At 42.7% G+C, this 19,192-nt stretch overlaps 1 protein-coding gene across 4 annotated transcripts in view; it reads right to left on the bottom strand.

The window, feature by feature from the left end:
* Nucleotides 1-19,192, bottom strand: part of TXNRD1 (thioredoxin reductase 1) — a 152,911-nt gene that overhangs the window by 98,055 nt on the left and 35,664 nt on the right. For all 4 annotated transcript variants that reach the window (XM_019038709.3, XM_055357859.1, XM_063694264.1 and 1 more), the window contains exons 2-3: nucleotides 18,670-18,821; nucleotides 12,300-12,360 (exon numbers count right to left, since the gene is read on the bottom strand). In XM_019038709.3, coding sequence (XP_018894254.3) covers nucleotides 12,300-12,360; nucleotides 18,670-18,821 — 213 coding nt within the window. The remainder of the gene's footprint in view (nucleotides 1-12,299; nucleotides 12,361-18,669; nucleotides 18,822-19,192) is intronic.

The raw sequence follows: 19,192 nt of genomic DNA, 5'->3' as shown, positions 1-19,192 counted from the left end.
ACTCTCTTTTCTGACTCAGCCTGCCTGCACCCAGGTGAAATAAACAGCCTTGTTGCTCACACAAAGCCTGTTTGGTGGTCTCTTCACACAGATGCATGTGAAACTGAGTAGCTGAGATTACAGGCTTGCACCAGCACACCCGGCTAATTTTTTTGTATTTTTAGCAGAGACAGGGTTTCACCATGTTGGCCAGGCTGGTCTCAAACTCCTGACCTCAGGTGATCCACCCCCCTCGGCCTCCCAAAGTGCTGGAATTATAGGCGTGATCCACCACACCCGGCTAGTTAATCTTTCAATTATCTCAGGAATATCCTGAGGCTATATTGCTATAAAGGAGGCTATATTACCTCCTATTCTGCTTGACAGGATTCAATGTTGACCATTAAGTGGCTTTCCTCCTTCTTGGAGGAAAAACATACATTAGGCCAGTATTTAGTCATTGCCCTTTCTAAGATGGCAAAGTATTTTCCATCTCACTACTATCAAATAATGGCCATATTAAGGTGTTTCTATACTTATGATTTAAACAGGAGACAAATGGACTTACAATGAAAATCCTAGGGCCCTTAAGAATTATGATAAATCTACTCTGCCTTTGCTTTAGAAATGGAACAACAAAGCCTGAATGACAGCACATCTGTTTACAACTTGGTTTATTTTAAGCCCACCGTTGAGACCTATTGCTCAGAAAAAAACACTTTTGAAAATATTACTGCTCATTGACAGTGCATGTGGTCACTCACGAGATCTGATGGAGATGTACAAGGAGATGAATGTTGTTTTCATGACTACTAACAAAATCCATTCTGCAGCCCAGGGATAAAGGATTAATTTTGACTTTCAAGTCTTATTATTTAAGAAATATATTTTATAAGGCTATAGCTGCCATAGACAGTGATTCCTCTGACAGATCTGGGCAAAGTAAGCTGAAAACCTTCTGGAAAAGATTCACTATTCTAGATGCCATTCAGAACATTCATGATTCATGGGAAGAAGTCAATAATATATCAACATTAACAGGAGTTTGGAAGAAGGTGATTCCAACCCTTATGAGTAACTTTGATGAATTCAAGACTTCAGTGGAGGAAGTAACTGAAGATATGGTGGAAATAACAAGAGAACTAGAATTAGAAGAGAAGGCCAGGCATGGTGGTGCACGTCTATAATCCTAGCACTTTGGGAGGCCAACATAGGATTGCTTGAGCTCAGGAATTCAAGACTAGCCTGGGCAACATAGTGGGACCCTGTCTCTACAAAAAAAATTAAAAATTAGCTGGGTGGGCTGGGCGCGGGGGCTCACACCTGTCATCCCAGCACTTTGGGAGGACAAGGCGGGCAGATCACAAGGTCAGGAGATCGAGACCATCCTGGCCAACATGATAAAACCCTGTCTCTACTAAAAATACAAAAAAAATTAGCTGGGCATCGTGTCGTGTGCCTGTAGTCCCAGCTACTTGGGAGGTTGAGGCAGGAGAATTGCTTGAACCCGGGAGGCAGAGGTTACTGTGAGCCGAGATCGCGCCACTGCACTCCAGCCTGGGGACAGAGCAAGACTCCATCTCAACAACAACAACAACAACAAAAATTAGCTAGGTGTGGTAGCATGTGCCTGTAGTCCCAAGTACTTGAGAGGCTGAGGCAGGAGGATCACTTGAGCCTGGGAGGTTGAGGCCACAGTGAGCCATGACTGCATCACTGCAGCACAGCCTGGGTGACAGAGTGAAACCCTGTCTCAAAAAAAAAAAAAAAGAAACAGAAAAAGAAGAAAAAACCCACAAAAAGTAGAGTCTGATGACATGACTGAATTAATGTAATCTCATGTAAAATTTGAATGGATGAGGAGTTGCTTTTTATTGATGAGCAAATAATGTTTTTCTAGAAATAGAATCTACTCCTGATGAAGATGCTGTGAACATTGTTGAAATGACAACAAGGGCTGGGCATAGTGGTTCACGCCTATAATCCCAGCACTTTGGGAGGCCAGGCGGGCCAGATTACCTGAGGTCAGGAGTTTGAGACCAGCCTGGCCAACATGGAGAAATCCCATCTCTACTAAAAATACAAAAATTAGCCAGGCATGGTGGCAGGCGCCTGTAATCCCAGCTACTCAGTAGGCTGAGGCAGGAGAATCACTTGAACCCAAGAGGCAGAGGTTGCAGTGAGTTGAGATAGTGCCTGGGCAAAAAGAGTGAGACTCTATCTCAAAAAAAAAGAAAAAAGAAAAGAAATGACAACAACAGATTTATAATATGACATAAATTTAATTGATAAGCAGTGGCAGGGTTTGAGAGGATTGGTTCCAGTTTTGAAAGAAGCTCTACTGTACGCCAGGCGAGGTGGCTCACGACTGTAATCCCATCACTTTGAGAGGCCAAGGCGGGTGGATTACATGAGGTCAGGAGTTCGAGACCAGCCTGGCCAATGTGGTGAAACTCCGTCTCTACTAAAAATACAAAATTAGCCAGGCGTGGTAGTGCAGCCTGTAGTCTCAGCTACTCAGGAGGCTGAGGCAGGATAATTGCTTGAACATGGGAGGCAGAGGTTGCAGTGAGCCGAGATCGTGCCACTGTACTCCAGCCTGGGGACAGAGTGATACTCCATTTCTTTCTTTCTTTTTTTTGAGACAGAGTCTCGCTCTGTCACCCAGGCTAGAGTGCAGTGGCGCGATCTCAGCTCTCTGCAAGCTCGGCCTCTCGGGTTCACTCCATTCTCCTGCCTCACCCTCCGGAGTAGCTGGGACTACAGGCGCCTGCCACTATGCCCGGCTAATATGGGTGGGGTTTTTTGTATTTTTAGTAGAGACGGGGTTTTACCGTGTTAGCCAGGATGGTCTCCATCTCCTAACCTCGTGATCAGCCCACCTCAGCCTCCCAAAGTTCTGGGATTACAGGCGTGAGCCACCGCACCCAGCCAGTGATACTCCATTTCAAAAAAATAAAAATAAAAAATAAAAGAAAGAAAGAGAGAGACAGAGAGAAAGAGGAAGGGGCCGGGTCCAAGTGGCTCACACCTGTAATCCCAGCACTTTGGGAGGCCAAGATAGGTAGGTGGATTACCTGAGGTCAGGAGTTTGAGACCAGCCTGGACAACATGATGAAACCCTGTCTCTACTAAAAATATAAAAAATTAGCCTGGCATGGTGGCAGGTGCCTGTAATCCCAGCTACTTAGCAGGCTGAGGCAGGAGAATTGCTTGAACCTGGGAGATGGAGGTTGCAGTGAGCCCAGATTACGCTATTGCACTCCAGCCGGGGCAACAAGAGCAAAACTCAGTCTCAAAAAAAAAGAGAGAGGAAGGAAGGAGGGAAGGAAGGAGGGAAGGAGGGAGGGAGGGAAGGAAGGAAGGAAAGAAGGAAGGAAGGGAAGGAAAGGGAAGGGAGGCAGGAAGGAAGGAAGGAAGAAAGGAAAGAAAGAAAGAAAGAAGGAAAGAAAGAAAGAAAGAAAGAAGGAAAGAAAGAAAGAAAGAAAGAAAGACACCATCACATCTAGGAACACCTATCATGATATCAACACCATGAACATTATACGTAAGACAGGTGGGGCAGGTCATGGAAGGTTCTACGGGATAGTCTCAGAAAAAAGAAAGAAAGAAAGAAAGGAAAGAAAAGGAAAGAAAGAAGTAAGGCAGGCTGGGCATGGTGGCTCATGAGACTCCAGCTCTAGAGAAAATACAAAAATTAGCTGGGTATGGTGGCACATACCTGTACTCCCATCTACTTGGGAGGCTGAGGTGGGAGGATTGCATGAGGCCAGGAGTTCAAGGCTGCAGTGAGCCAAGATCATACCACTGCACTATAGCCTGGGCAATAGAGCAAGACAGACAGACAGACAGACAGAAAGGAAAGAAAGAAAGAAAGACAAAAGAAAAGAAAATAAAGAGCTATATATAAAGGTTTCTTACTATTATTATTAATTATTATTATTATTATTTTTTTTTTTGAGAGGGAGTCTCACTCTGTTGCCCAGGCTGGAGTGCAGTGGCGCGATCTCGGCTCACTGCAAGTTCCGCCTCCCGGGTTCAGGCCATTCTCCTGCCTCAGCCTCCCAAGTAGCTGGACTACAGGTGCCCGCCACCAGGCCTGGCTAATTTGTTGTATTTTTATTTTTTATTTATTTATTTTTATTTTATTTTATTTATTTATTTTTGAGACGGAGTCTCGCTCTGTCGCCTAGGCTGGAGTGCAGTGGCGCGATCTTGGCTTATTGCAAGCTCCGCCTCCCGGGTTCACGCCATTCTCCTGCCTCAACCTCCCGAGTTGCTGGGACTACAGGTGCCCGCCAACACGCCCGGCTAATTTTTTGTGTTTTTAGTAGAGACGGGGTTTCACCCTGTTAGCCAGATGGTCTTGATCTCCTGACCTCGTGATCCGCTCGCCTCGGCCTCCCAAAGTGCTGGGATTACAAGCGTGAGCCACCGCGCCCGGCCCTGTTGTATTTTTAGTAGAGACAGGGTTTCACCGTGTTAGCCAGGATGGTCTCGATCTCCTGACCTTGTGATCCGCTTGCCTTGGCCTCCCAAAGTGCTGGGATTACAGTCGTGAGCCGCCGCGCCCAGCCAACTAATTTTTTTTTTTTTTTTTGAGATGAAGTCTCGCTCTGTCACCAGACTGGAGTGCAGCGGCGTGATCTCAACTCACTGCAACCTCCACCTCCCGGGTTCAAGCGATTCTCCTGCCTCAGCCTCCCTAGTAGCTAGGACTACAGGCATGCGTCACCATGCCCAGCTAATTTTTGTATTCTTAGTAGAGACAGGGTTTTACCATGTTGGCCAGGATGGTCTCGATCTCCCCACCTCGTGATCCACTCACCTTAGCCTCCCAAAGTACTGGGATTACAGGCGTAAGCCACCGCACCGGGGCTCTTCCTAGTATTATGATCCCATGAGGAAAATGAACAGGCAATTCAGATAATGAAATACAACACAGTGACTACAATTTAGATAGTCCCAGCTACTTGGAAGGCTGAGGTGGGAGGACCACCTGAGCCCAGCAAGGTACACACAGGAAATACAACATACAGGAAAAAATATTGTGCCTCATTAATAATCAAAGTCATACAAATTAAGATAAAGAAATCTGTTTTTACCTCTCCAATAGGCAAATAATGATTTTTAAAAACCTATTATTATTTCTTTTCTTTTTTTTTTAAAGATTTTGTGTGGGACTGGCTCAGTTTGTCCAGCCAGATCACTTTTTTTTTTTTTTTTTTAAGACGGAGTCTCGCTCTGTCACCAGGCTGGAGTGCAGTGGTGTGATCTCAGCTCACTGCGACCTCCACCTCCCGGGTTCAAGTGATTCTCCTGCCTCAGCCTCCCAAATAGTTGGGACTACAGGCGCACGCCACCACACCCAGCTAATTTTTGTATTTTTAGTAGAGACGGGGTTTCACCATGTTGGCCAGGCTGGTATTGATCTCTTGACCTCATGATCTGCCTGCCTCAGCCTCCCAAAACACTGGAATTACAGGCAGGAGCCACTGCACCTGGCCCAAAACCTATTATTATTTCTTACTACTAAGTACAGGGAACTCTTTGAGCTTATGAAGTTATTAATTAGTACACACCATTTAAATGGCTCTAGAACCTTAGAATTGTTCATACTTTGACCCATAAATCCATTCCAGTAATCTATCCTAAGAAAATAATTCTAAATACAGCAAAAACTTCACGTACAAAGAAAAACATTTCTAACCTATTATTCCACAATAGCAAAAAATTGGCAATAGACTGTCTAAATATAGTAGAATGGCTAAGTAAATACATGGACTATTTTGTAGTCACTGAGAAAATTAAGAACTTATATAACATGTAAAATATTAAATAATAAAACAGAACAGAGTTTACAAAAAAGACATAAAATATTAATAGTGGCTATCTCTGGATGCAATTATATGTGATTTTTTGTGTTTTATTATACTGTGGTCTCCAAATTTAAAAAAATTAACATTTTTATAGACAAAACCAAAATGCTTAAAGAATATTTTGAGCCTCATTCATAAAATAAATAGAACAACCTCCCATGTCTCCTCATTCTCTATGGGAGAAAGCCTCTTTACTTTTCAACTCTTAACCTCTCATCGTTCTCTGCCCCAGGCCTTGCCAGGTTTGCTCTAAATGAACACGCCATGATGTTTTCTAAGTTGCTTTTGTTTACAGCTTTAAATGTCTTACCCACTACCTTTGTCCACCTGTGATCCTACAGCCTTTAGAGATACCAGATTACACTGAAATTGGAAGTGAGGCAGAGGCAAACAAGTAAAATGATCTTAAAGAACGAGGTTGTGCCTCACTCATCTTTTCTCTCCTGCCAGTGCTTGGCATATAAATAGGTGCCCAAAACAAATCTGTTGAATGAGTAAGTATCAATACCAAAGTGGTGAGAACTGAGCTAGCTAGGGTACCTCTGCTCGTGAGGGGTTTTTATTTGTTCAAGGAAAACAATGCCAAAGAGGCAACCAGGGAAGCAGACAGGCCTGGGCTTGACACAGCAACATTGAGCAAGTTATTCAAATGCTGAGCATCTGCTTCCTCACAACAAGAGAATTAATTCCAACAACCACACAAAGCTGTTGTGAGGATTAAGTAAGAGAGATATGAGACACTGCCATAAAAAGAAACTCAAATATTAGTTCCTCTCCCTCTTGCTGAAGGCATTAAAGCCATGTCCTCCATAAGCAGCCAGGAGACATGAATAATACACATCAGAACCCCCAAGCTAGTGACATATGGCATCCAGATGCACACTTTTGGCAAACTCCTGAAATCTTATGTCTGTTTTCCACATTTATAGCTATAGAATGTCAGCAGCTGCCAGACCAAATTAAGATGATTACACTGATGTTGTCTGTTCCTTAGATCAAAGCTCCTAGGAAGACACCTGAAGTATAGATACAAGTCTTTGTAAATCAACAGGCCCTGTGAGTGGCAGCTCATCCACAGGGATAGCCAAGGTGTGTGTAGCTGGCATGGTGGCAGATTGTACAACCTCTGCCACCAAACACACCACCACATGTGCGTGCAACAGACACCATCACATCTAGGAACACCGATCATGATATCGACACCATGAACATTATACATAAGACACTGGGGGCAAGTCATGGAAGGTTCTACGAGATAGTCTCAGGAAGTAGTGGGAGGGGCCACAAATTGCCAGTAGGTTCACTAGAAAGCCAGCCACCCTGTATACTAATACTTTACTATGTTTTTATTTCCTCATCATAAGAAGGTGATATCATCACCTACCTGATTGGTGGTATTCTGAAGATTAAATAGGAGAACATGCATGAGCCTCTGACACAGGGAGGATAGCACGTATGACTACTACCACTACCTACACACAGGACATGAATGCCAGGCCTCCCGGTTCTGAGTTTCTCTCTCCAATACCAATCTCAGTAGAACTCGGTGGACCCTGATGGTTGTTTTCAAATAATAACCTTAATTTATGTAGACTGGCCAAAATACAGCCAAAAGAAGGAAGAAAAAAATGTTAGGGTGAAGAGAGAGGATCCCCTGGTAGCACAACTTCTCTTCTTGATTTTCTGTGAGAGATGATACTACTGCAAACACAGGAATTCACGGGGCACTCACTCCATTACCAATCCAGTTAGGCAGTACACAGGCCCTCAACTCTAAAGGAAAATAAGAGGAATTTGCTGGAAAAAAAAAGAAAAAAAACACAAACAAGTCTAATTCCTTCAGACAGGAAGCACACCTGCCTAGTATACTACTGTATTCCCAGTGCTTAGTATACAGAGCCTAGTGCACAGCAGGCACTCAATAAATATGCTGAATGAATAAATGCACCCATGTGATTCTATACCAAATACTGCTGTCTACCAATTGATCTTCTGACTTTTTAAATACCCACTATGATCCAGGCCCTGGGAAGATTACGTAGCCAACACTGGTGTGAAAATCATGCCTATGGAGGGTTCTTTTGGAACCCAGACGAAACAGATAAAGCAGGTATTTATTCATGAAACCAGCACTTAGAAGACTGAATCAGCAGTTCCAGCTCCATGATTACAAGCTCCTCGAAGACATGAACCAGATCACATCTCTCCTGTGTGGCTAAGGCCAACTGCACATGTAGAATGGTGTTCCTCCTATGCTTGGGACAAATAAATCTCACAAAATCAAAACTGTGTTAATATTCATGCTTCCTACTTGCCTTAGAATGGGGTGTCAAACTTGGTCTTTTTTTTTTTTTTTTTTTTTTTTTTGATACAGAGTCTTGCTCTTGTTGCCCAGGCTGGAGTGCAATGGCACAATCTCAGCGCACTGCAACCTCCACCTCCTGTGTTCAAGCAATTCTCCTGCCTCAGCCTCCTGAGTCGCTGGGATAATAGGCGCCCACCACCATGCCTGGCTAATTTTTGTATTTTTAGTAGAGACAGGATTTTGCCATGTTGGCCAAGCTGGTCTCGCGCCTGTAATCCCAAAAGTTTGTGAGGCCGAGGTAGGTGGATCACCTGACATCAGGAGTTTGAGACCAGCCTGACCAACACGGTGAAACCCCGTCTCTACTAAAAACACAAAATTAGCCGGGCATGGTGTCACATGCCTGTAATCCCATCTACTTGGGAGGCTGAGGCAGGAGAATTGCTTGAATCCAGGAGGCAGAGGTTGCAGTGAGCTGAGATTGCACCTTTGCTCAGTGAGCTGAGAATGCACTTTCTTAGTGAGCTCAGTGCATCTTTGCTCACTAAGCTGAGAATGCACTTATTTATTCTCAAAATAAATAAATAAACATAGTGAGAAGACTGGCATTGTTTCACATTTTTTGAATTTTTTTAGCATCGGTCCTAATAAAAAACAACTAGATTCCCATATTTGCTTCTGGATTAATTTGTTGCAATATATGTTGTTTTGGTAGAAGTAAATGAAAAATCCAGTCTCACACAGAAAAGTAATTGGAAAAGGAGAAATTTAATAGATTTTTCAGTCACCGCACCTCCCCACTGGCAACACACATTTAAAAAAGATAAGAATAGTCTGAAAAATGATAGAGAAAGTAAAGAGGACATTTAAGAAAGAACAAGGGGGCTGGGCGTGGTGGCTCATGCCTGTAATCCCAGAACTTTGGGAGGCCGAGGTGGATGGATCACCTGAGGTCAGGAGTTCAAGACCAGCCTGACCAACATGGAGAAACTCTGTCTCTACTAAAAATACAAAATAAATTGGCTGTGGTGGCGCATGCCTGTAATCCCAGCTACTCTGGGGGCTGAGGCAGGAGAATCGCTCGAACCCGAGAGGTGGAGGTTGTGGCAAGCCCAGATCGTGCCATCGCACTCCAACCTGGGCAACAAGAGCAAAACTCCTCTCAATTAAAAAAAAAAAAGAAAGAGCAAGGGAAGTATAACTGGGGAACCACCGGGACAAAAGTCAATTCATAATCCAATGCTTATTTTCTGGTACTGAAAATAAAGTTCATACATGTATTAAATCACAGACTCTTAAAACTTCCTTAGCCACTTACTAACAGATTTAGAAATAAAACATCTGCCATTTGTTACCAAAAAACACAAGTTTTCCAGATTCAGAGAGTAAATCCTTACAAATCATGCTCCCCAAGCACTTAGTGCATTCATCCTGCCCATCTCTTCCGATGTTACCTCCTTTACCTTTCCCATCCTTGAAGGACATGTTCATTTGCTTTATCTTATATTAGTTTAATTTGCTCATTTGGTTATTGTTCTGTTTGGTTATTTTTCCCTAATTCACAGCAAGTTGCAAGTGACTTAAGTTTCCCAGGAAAATTTATATTTTTATAAAAGGCTACTTTTGGACCCAGAAGAAATTTTATTTATTGAGATTACCTTTCATACTATGGAGTATTTAGGGGCAAGAGCCTTCCTTGATGAAGGAATAGAAGGGTCACTGTAGAGGAGCCAGACAACATGGTATTATGGAAATAACATAGGCTTCAGAATTACATGGGCCTGTGTTCAAATTATAGATCCAGTATTTATATGAAGTTAGGGAAGTTTTCTGTTGTTGTTGTTTTTTGGGTTTTTTGTTTGTTTGTTTTGTGAGATGGAGTTGTGCTCTTGTTGCCCAGGCTGGAGTGCAATGGAGCGATCTTGGCTCACTGCAACCTCTGCCTCCCGGGTCCAAGCAATTCTCCTGCCTCAGCCTCCCGAATAGCTGGGATTACAGGCATGAGCCACCATGCCCGGCTAATTTTGTATTTTTAGTACAGACGGGGTTTCTCCATATTGGTCAGGCTGGTCTTGAACTCCCGACCTCAGGTAATCCTCCCGCCTCCGCCTCCCAAAGTGCTGGGATTACAGGCATGAGCCACTGCACTGGGTCAATGTTAAGGAAGTTAATTGACTTCTCTGGGATTCAATTTCCTCATTTATAAAATATAGAGAATATCTTCCTTGCTGAGTTCATGTGAGGATAGGTGACTATACTTAACCCAGCATAGTCCATGTAAAACAAGGACTAACACTCTATATATGGTAGTTATTATGTGATGCTCTCTGTGTTAGAGAACCTGTCTTTAGAAACATCAAGTAATATGTCTTGCCACACAACTACCTCCTTCCTCCTGACCCTAGAAATGAAACTTGTGGCCGGGCACGGTGGCTCACACCTGTAATCTCAGCACTTTGGGAGGCTGAGGCGGGTGGCTCACCTGAGGTCAGGAGTTCGAGACCAGCCTCAACATGGAGAAATCCCATCTCTACTAAAAATACAAAATTAGCCAGGTGTAGTGGTGCATGCCTGTAATCTCAGCTACTCAGGAGGCTGAGGCAGGAGAATTGCTTGAACCTGGGAGGCGGAGGTTGCGGTGAGCTGAGATCGCACCATTGCACTCCAGCCTGGGCAACAAGAGCGAAACTCCATCTCAAAAAAAAAATAAAGAAATGAAACTTATATGCCAATTGTTCATATCTCCCAATTGCCATATATCTTTCTCTGTCTAGTTGAATCCTTTCTTTGTTGTTGTTGTTGTTGTTGTTGTTGTTGTTGTTGTTGTGGTTCTGAGACAGAGTCTCACTCTGTCACCCAGGCTGGAATGCTGTGGTGCGATCTTGGCTCAGTGTAACCTCTGCCTCCTGGGTTCCAGCAATTCTCCTGCCTCAGCCTCCCAGGTAGCTGGGACTACACGCGCACACCACCACACCCAGCTAATTTTTTTTATTATTTAGTAGAGATGGGGTTTCACCATATTGGCCAGGCTGGTCTCAAAGTCTTTACCTCAGGGAATCTAGCCACCACAGCTTCCCCAAGTGCTGGGACTACAGAAGTGAGCCACCATGCCAGGCCCTTTCTTTGTATTCCTTTGGAGACTGAGCAGAAGCTGTCAATGCCCAGGACTCTGCTTCCTTAAAGCTACTAGACATGAAGTTTACCTCCTCTTCCTAATCTGGAAGGGCCCACTTTTCCTAATAGAAATGATGGTGCTGGCCACTAGCAGATCCTTTTTGTTTTTCGAAACAAGGTCTCACTCAGTAATCCAGGCTAGAGTGCAATGGTGCAATCATAGCTCACTGTAACCTTGAACTCCTTGGCTCAAGCAAACCTCCTGCCTCAGCCTCCTGAGTAGCTAGAACTATGGGCTCATGCCACTGTGCCTGGTTAACTTTTTAATTCTTTATTTTTGTAGAGACAAGCTCTCACTCTGTTGCCCAGGCTGGACTCAAACTCCTGGCCTCAAGCGATCCTACTACCTTGGCCTCCCAGTGTGTTGGGATTAGAGGCGTGAGTCACCAACAGGCCTAGATTAGATTCTTAATAATGTTTGCCTGTGAGCCCTTGGGATTTTCTGACCCACAAAAAAGGAGCACCATGGTCCTAGAAAGAAGCTTTCCATTTTACTCCACCAATATTTCTCTCCCTGGGATTTCCCAGTAGCACTTTTCATGGATCTTTCACCTTTACTGATCTTTGTATGTCCCTGCCAAAATTTCTGAATGCATCTCAATTTATATTTAATTCAAATACTATTTGTATTACTTATCAGAAAGGAGACAAATTTGCAAAAGTAAAGTTACCATAAAACCAGCAAATACTGTAACTGTAACTAGATTCATGAGTAATAAGAAGAATAATTTCAATAAGAGGAAACTCTGGGTAATACCAAGACTATAAACTAGGTAAAGGCTAAAGGTAAATATGATTAGCTCCAGGAGAGTACCCTGTCTAAAACACCAAAAAGAAGAATCAGCTAGCAAGTGCTCACTAAACAATAAAAACCTCAAGGAAGACAAATTAAAGCCAGATAGAATAAATGAGATAAAATGCACAGTCAACAGCTATGATTTACATATTAAACAGAAACTTACCTGTTTGATCAAGTTCAAGCACAAAATAAGGAACACACAGAGATTTAAATAACTTCTTTACCTGGAAGAAGTTGAAAAACAAGGAGTAAAATGAAAAATGAGGTTATAACCAACAGGAGAATCTCTTATCCAGCTTTGTTACTTCCTTCCTCAACCAGCCTTCACCTTTGAAAACTTTCCGATTCACTTTTATGTAACCCATAAGATTCTCCCTGTTGACAGAAATGATATTTACAAGAGTATCTGAAGTCTGTTAATTCTATTCAATTGTCAATGATTCATCTGTATCGCTTCATAAGATACATTTTATATGTTTAGTGACTCAGTCTACCTCATTATAAAATGGGTTTAATACTATGTTTAAAAAAGCAGGCCAGGCGCGGTGGCTCACGTCTGTAATCCCAGCACTTTGGGAGGCTGAGACGGGCGGATCACCTGAGGTCAGGAGTTCAAGACCAGCCTGGCCAACATGGGGAAACCCCGTTTCTATAAAAATACAAGAAACTTAGCCCGGCATGGTCGTGGGCACCTGTAATCCCAGCTACTCGGGAGGCTGAGGCAGGAGAATCACTTGAACTCAGGAGGCGGAGGTTGCAGTGAGCCAGGATTGTACCACTGCACTCCAGCCTGGGCGACAGAGTAAGACTCTGTCTCAAAAAAAAAAAAAAGCATTGGAACACTTAATGTTTCCAAAGCATTATGTGGCAAACCTGGGAAAAATATATTCTACAATAGTCAAAGTATTATTTCTTTTTTGGCTGAGTAACCCTCAACCAATAAATCAGTTACAAAAAACCTATTATGCTCTGAGACTATTAAATAAAACAAACAAACAAAAAATCTTATGCTCATGGTTATACAAATTATACTGGTAAAAAACAAAATTTTATTTAAAAGTTACTTATACCACTAGATAACATTTAAACTACGGACACAAGAGACTTTTATGTACAAGACACAAACAGCCTGTCAATAATTTAGGAAAGTTTAGAACCATATTCCTCCAGTTATACAATAAAATTTAAAAGGCCAGAGTAGCCTGAAGTTCACAGAGATGATCAATGAGGAAAATGATTCTTGAAAAAAAAAAAAAAAAGAAAAAGAAAATATATTATTGTCTCATTCTAAACTTAACTACTAAAACAGTACTTCCTATTGTATGGAAGTACACTGGGAGATTTCTATCATTTCTATAGGACCAAATTCAACATTTTGGTAAAATGGGAACATAAGTACATTCATACAACCTCATTAGTCTTCTTTTTCTTTTCTTTTTCTTTTTTTTTTTTTTTGAGACAGAGTCTCACTTTGTCACCAGTGGAGTGCAGTGGCACTATCTCTGCTCACTGCAATCTCTGCCTCCCCGGGTTCAGGCGATTCTCCTGCCTCAGCCACCCAATTAGGTGGGGTTACAGGCATGCGCCACCACACCCAGCCAATTTTTGTATTTTTAGTAGAGACGCGGTTTCACCATGTTGGCCAGGATGGTCTCTATCTCCTGACCTCGTGATCTGCCCACCTCAGCCTCCCAAAGTGCTGGGATTACAGGCATGAGCCACCATACCCAGCCAGTAGTCTTTTTCTTAAACTCTTTTAGATGTCACCTAAGCCCCAGTCTGAATCTGAATTCAGTTCCCCCCACCACTCTGAAATAGCTATAAGAAATTAATATTGCAATTCTGAAAAGGTGGAGAGGGATTATCTTTGCACTTTAAAACCTCTTCACAGCAAGATGCATGCAAAACACATATGGTAACTAATGTGTTATGCAAGAGCGGAAAGCTACCTTTACGTAGACGTTAGTTTCCTTATGGGCACTTCCCACCTTGAATTAATGCAAATGACATTACTCATCCCATAGAGAAATACACATTCATCAGACCAAGTACAAATATAAAAACAAAGTTTCTCTATTCTGATTTACTCATATCCCAGTTGTTAAATGAGATGATTAAATAAAAACTAAAGAAAATAACCTGGGAACATTCTACTTCAAGGTAATTTAAATAAATAAATAAATGTGAACAGCTAAGTATATGAGTTGTACACCCTCAGAAGAAATTCACCACTTTACCAGGAAAAGCACCTAATCATCTTTCATGGCCAAAGACATCAAAAATTAATTTCCAAATTAACTGGCACCCATCTGAAAACAATCTGAAATCGACAAGGTAAAACCAGGGGATGTTTATCTAGAAGACTTGACATACCCAGGGATTGTTTGGATAATGATATTAAATAAATTTGCCAGGATGACTATATGTTGTTGTTGTTGTTGAGACAGTTTCACTTTTGTTGCCCAGGCTGGAGTGCAATGGTGCGATCTCGGCTCACTGCAACCTCTGCCTCCTGGGTTCAAGCAATTCTCCTGCCTCAGCCTCCCTAGTAGCTGGGATTACAGGCATGCATCACCAAGCCCGGCTAATTTTTGTATTTTTAGTAGAGACGGGGTTTCTCCATGTTGGTCAGGCTGGTCTCCTGACCTCAGGTGATCCGCCCTCCTCGGCCTCCCAAAGTGCTGGGATTACAGGTGTGAGTCACTGCGCTCGGGCAACTGTATGTTTAAATAAGCATGCAAATAACTAACCAACAAATGTTATAGGAAGAGTTCTTCATTCCCAGGCTAGTTTTAATTAAGTAAAACTGGGGGAAATATAGGCAAGGCTTTACATTTTCAGGGATAGGCAGGAGAGCTGGGAAATGAGGGAGTTAGTAGATTTCAGAGATAACAGTAAGAATAAGAACATTCTGGGGCATAACAGGAACTAAAAAAAGAAAAGAAAAAAAGAACAATGACAGATCAAAGAGATCTGGGATTGCAAGGAGCATACTGACTATCTACCACTAGTAGCAATCCTGACCGCTAGCCCAACTTTTCATTCCAGAACTACAGCAGGGTTAAAATTGGAATTTTGTTTATTTATTTATTTCTTAATTTTTATTTTATTTATTTATTTATTTAGATAGAGTCTTGCTCTGTCACCCAGGCTGTAGCTTAGAGGCACGATCTTGGCTCACTGCCACCTCAGCTTCCTGAGTTTTAAGTGATTCTCATGCCTGTGCCTCCTGAGTAGCTGGGATTACAGGCATTCACCACCATGCCTGGCTAATTTTTGTAGTTTTAGAAGAGACAGGGTTTCACCATGTTGCCTAGGCTGGTCTTGAACTCCTGGGCTCAAGTGATCTGCCTGTCTCAGCCTCCCAAAGTGCTGGGATTACAGGTGTGAGCCACTGCACCCATATGTATTTATTTTAGAGACAGGGTCTCACTCTGTCACCAAGGCTGGCATGCAGTGGTATAATCATAGCTCACTGTAACCTTTAACTCCTGGGCTCAAGTGATCCTCTCACCTCAGCCTCCTGAGAAGCTAGGACTACAAGCACATGCAAACCATGCCGATATATATATATATATATATATTTTTTTTTTTTTCATAGACATAGAGTCTTGTTATGCTGCCCAGACTGGTCTCGAACTCCTGGCTTCAGGAGAACCTCTTGCCTTGGCCTCCCAAAGCATTGAGATTACAGGCATAAGCCACTGTGCCCAGCTCCCAATTCTTTAATAATGTTTGAAAATATGAGTAGAGTGACCGAATGCCTGGCACATAGTTGGCACTCAAATGGTAGCTATTTACCCACTGATAGGATTAATTGTACTTAGCATTAAGTCAGGTATTTGTTGATTACCATTTAATCTAGCCTCAGTACTGACAGAAGGAAGATTAACCACCCAAGGTTTTAAGTCCTGATAGGAAAACGAAAAATGCAAGTAGTTCTTTTATTTAACAAACGCTGATATAGTGTTTACTATGTGTCAGGTATGTTCTATGGCTTTTATAAATATTAATTAATTTAATCCTCATAACAAACTTATGATATAAATACTATTATCATCCACATTTTACGGATGGGGAAACTGTGGCACCACAGGTAAATAACTAAAGTCACATGGCTGATAAATCACAGAGCCAAGATCCACACTCTGACTTTAGAGTCCAGGCTCTTAACCTGTTTGGTAACGAAAAAGACTAGACAAGCACGTAATTTCAGAACTAAGAAAACCCTCAGGCTGGGCACAGTGGTTCACGCCTATAATCCCAGCACTTTTGGAGGCTGGGGTGGGAGGACCATGACGAGCTCAGGAGTTCGAAACCAGCCTGGCCAACATAGTGAAACCCCATCTCTACCAAAAATACAAAAATTAGCCAGGCATGATGGTGTGCACCTGTAGTCCCAGCTACTTGGGAGGCTGAGGCAGGAGAATCACTTGAACCAGGAGGCGGAAGTTGCAGCGAGCCGAGATCACACCACTGCACTCCAGCCTGGGCAACAGAGCGAGACTCTGTCTCAAAAACAAAAACAAAAAAACCCTCAATAAGCAACTAGTTCAAGCCCTTCATTTTAAAGATTAAAAAAAAGGAAGTGGCAGGCGGTGGGGGGGAGGGGCAGTAGGTCCCAAAAGCAGATAAGAATTGCAGAGCTAGATAATTAAGCCCCCAGAGGCCAAGAATTACATAGCAGATTTCTAATGCCCAGCCCCCTTCTAAATTCTCTAGCACTTACTGCCTGTCCAATCATGTAGAATTTAGCATGGGTTATCTGAGATCATTTTTCTTCTTAAGCCTATGTTCTGCCCTCAGTTGAGCTAAACCCCCAGGGATGGGACTTGTGTCTTCTGCCTCTTTGCAATCCTACTCCCAATATGATGTCCTACACGAAAGGCATCACTATCATATTGATAGGGATGAAGCCTAAGGTGGCATCGATGCAGAATGTGTTCAGGAGAGATACAAGGATGAAAGGGTCTCCCTACTTCAGTGTTTTCGCCGCCCACCTTCCTTTTTCTTTACTTGGGAAAAAAGTGCACGTGTGCACAGACACACACACATGCAGAACGAGAGAGAGAAAGAGAGAGAGAGAGAGAGTCCAAAAAGCCCATAAGCCCATTTATTTCTATGTAAGGCTTCCAGAATAAAAAGGCTTCTGAATTCAAACTCCTTGAGATCTGGAAAGTAAGTCATGGGGCAGACAAGTTGAGAGAAAATTAAACTTAATAATAAAATTGGCCGGGCGTGGTGGCTCACGCCTGTAATCCCAGCACTTTGGGAGGCCGAGGCAGGTGGATCACAAGGTCAGGAGATCGAGGCCATCTTGGCTAACACAGTGAAACCCCGTCTGTACTAAAAATACAAAAAATTAGCAGGGTGTGGTGGCGGGCACCTGTAGTCCCAGCTACTCAGGAGGCTGAGGCAGGAAAATGGCATGAACCCGGGAGACGCAGCTTGCAGTGAGCTGAGATTGCGCCACTGCACTCCAGCCTTGGCAACAGAGCGAGACTCTGTCTCAAAAAAAAAAAAAAAAAAAGTGTATATATATATATATATATATATAATAATAAATTAACCTCTCAGTGAACCTGGACAGATGGCCAGTTATATTTACCTAAGACTCCATTGTGTAGGCCTAGAGCTAAACTTCAGCGACATTTAAATGCCCTCAGCCTTCCTATGAAGCACCAGACAGATCAGGTTTGCCTTTCAATTCTCACCTTCGTTAATGGTTAAGTCCACCCTGGTTTATTCAGGGTGGACTAAACTAATCCTCCCCTTGGCTGTAACCACTGACCTTTTCTCTCTGATAATCTAAGATTAAGAACCAAGTAGGAAACAGTTTATTCTTTGTGAAGTTATTTTCCCCATAATAAACCACAGCATGAAGAGATATTTATCAAAATTTGGTAGTACCTTAAGTAACGATTCCTTATGAAATATTCCCTACGGACATATCTGAAAGGGCCGCAAATCAACCGGTTTGGTAACTCCCCCACCCTAACCTTCCCTGACCTCGACTACCTGAATATGTCTCATACTTCCCAAAAGCTCAGAAAGAGATTATTCAAACAATATTTTGTTATCAAATCCACATTTTACAATTACTCTGAAGCAAGTTACACCCACATATACTTTTCCTTTTTTTTTTTTTGAGATGGAGTCTGACTCTGTCCCCCAAGCTGGAGTGCAGTGGCACTATCTCGGCTCACTGCAACCTCTGCCTCCTGGGTTCAAGTGATTCTCCTGTCTCAGCCTCCCGAGTAGCTGCGACTACAGGCACATGACACCACGTTGGGATAATTTTTGTATTTTTAGTAGAGATGGGGTTTCATCATGTTGGCCAGGATGGTCTTGATCTGTTGACCTTGTGATCCGCTCACCTTGGCCTCCCAAAGTGCTGGGATTACAGGTGTGAGCCACCGCGCCCAGCCTACATACACTCTTCCTAAAGGTAAAATCCAATTGTTTACATTTGAGCTCAAAAGTCTGTCAAATTCCTTCAATTCCATTAAAACCCCTTGAGTTTAAAGCCTTACCTCAGTACAGCGTGTGCATGTGGACCTACTGAAGATGACCACAGAGTGACCATCTATATAGGCCTGAAGCAGGGCTCTGGAGTCTGCAGTGGCCGTGCTGGTGAATCCTGCTGGGTTCTCTGGCAAAGTTTTACCAGGGTGATGATCTTTAGCTAGAAGTAATGGAAGTAAGGATGGTAATTATCACAAAGGAAAACATGATGATGCATTTTCTAATATTAGGTTCACTCTAAAAGCATTACCATTTAAGTCCCACAGGCCAAAATAAGGAATCTGAGGAAGGAAGGACTCTAATGAAGATTATAGATTTACTTCTTTCATCTGACTGGAACCTCTGACATATTATTCAATATTCCTAACTCAGATCACACTCAAGATATGTTCTCAGGGGATCCTGCCAAGTAACAAGCCATAATCAGAACCTTCCCTGGACACAGGAAAATAAGTAACAGGTTGGAAATACTGAGGCCACATTTTATGCCATCTCTATTCCCAACCATGGTTTAAATGCAGAGAGGCCAAA

The sequence above is a fragment of the Gorilla gorilla genome, chromosome 10, assembly GCF_029281585.2.
Source record: "Gorilla gorilla gorilla isolate KB3781 chromosome 10, NHGRI_mGorGor1-v2.1_pri, whole genome shotgun sequence".
Taxonomy (NCBI): Eukaryota; Metazoa; Chordata; class Mammalia; order Primates; family Hominidae; genus Gorilla; species Gorilla gorilla.
The sequence above is the reverse complement of the archived record's forward strand: the minus strand, read 5'-3'. Positions and strand labels throughout refer to the sequence as shown.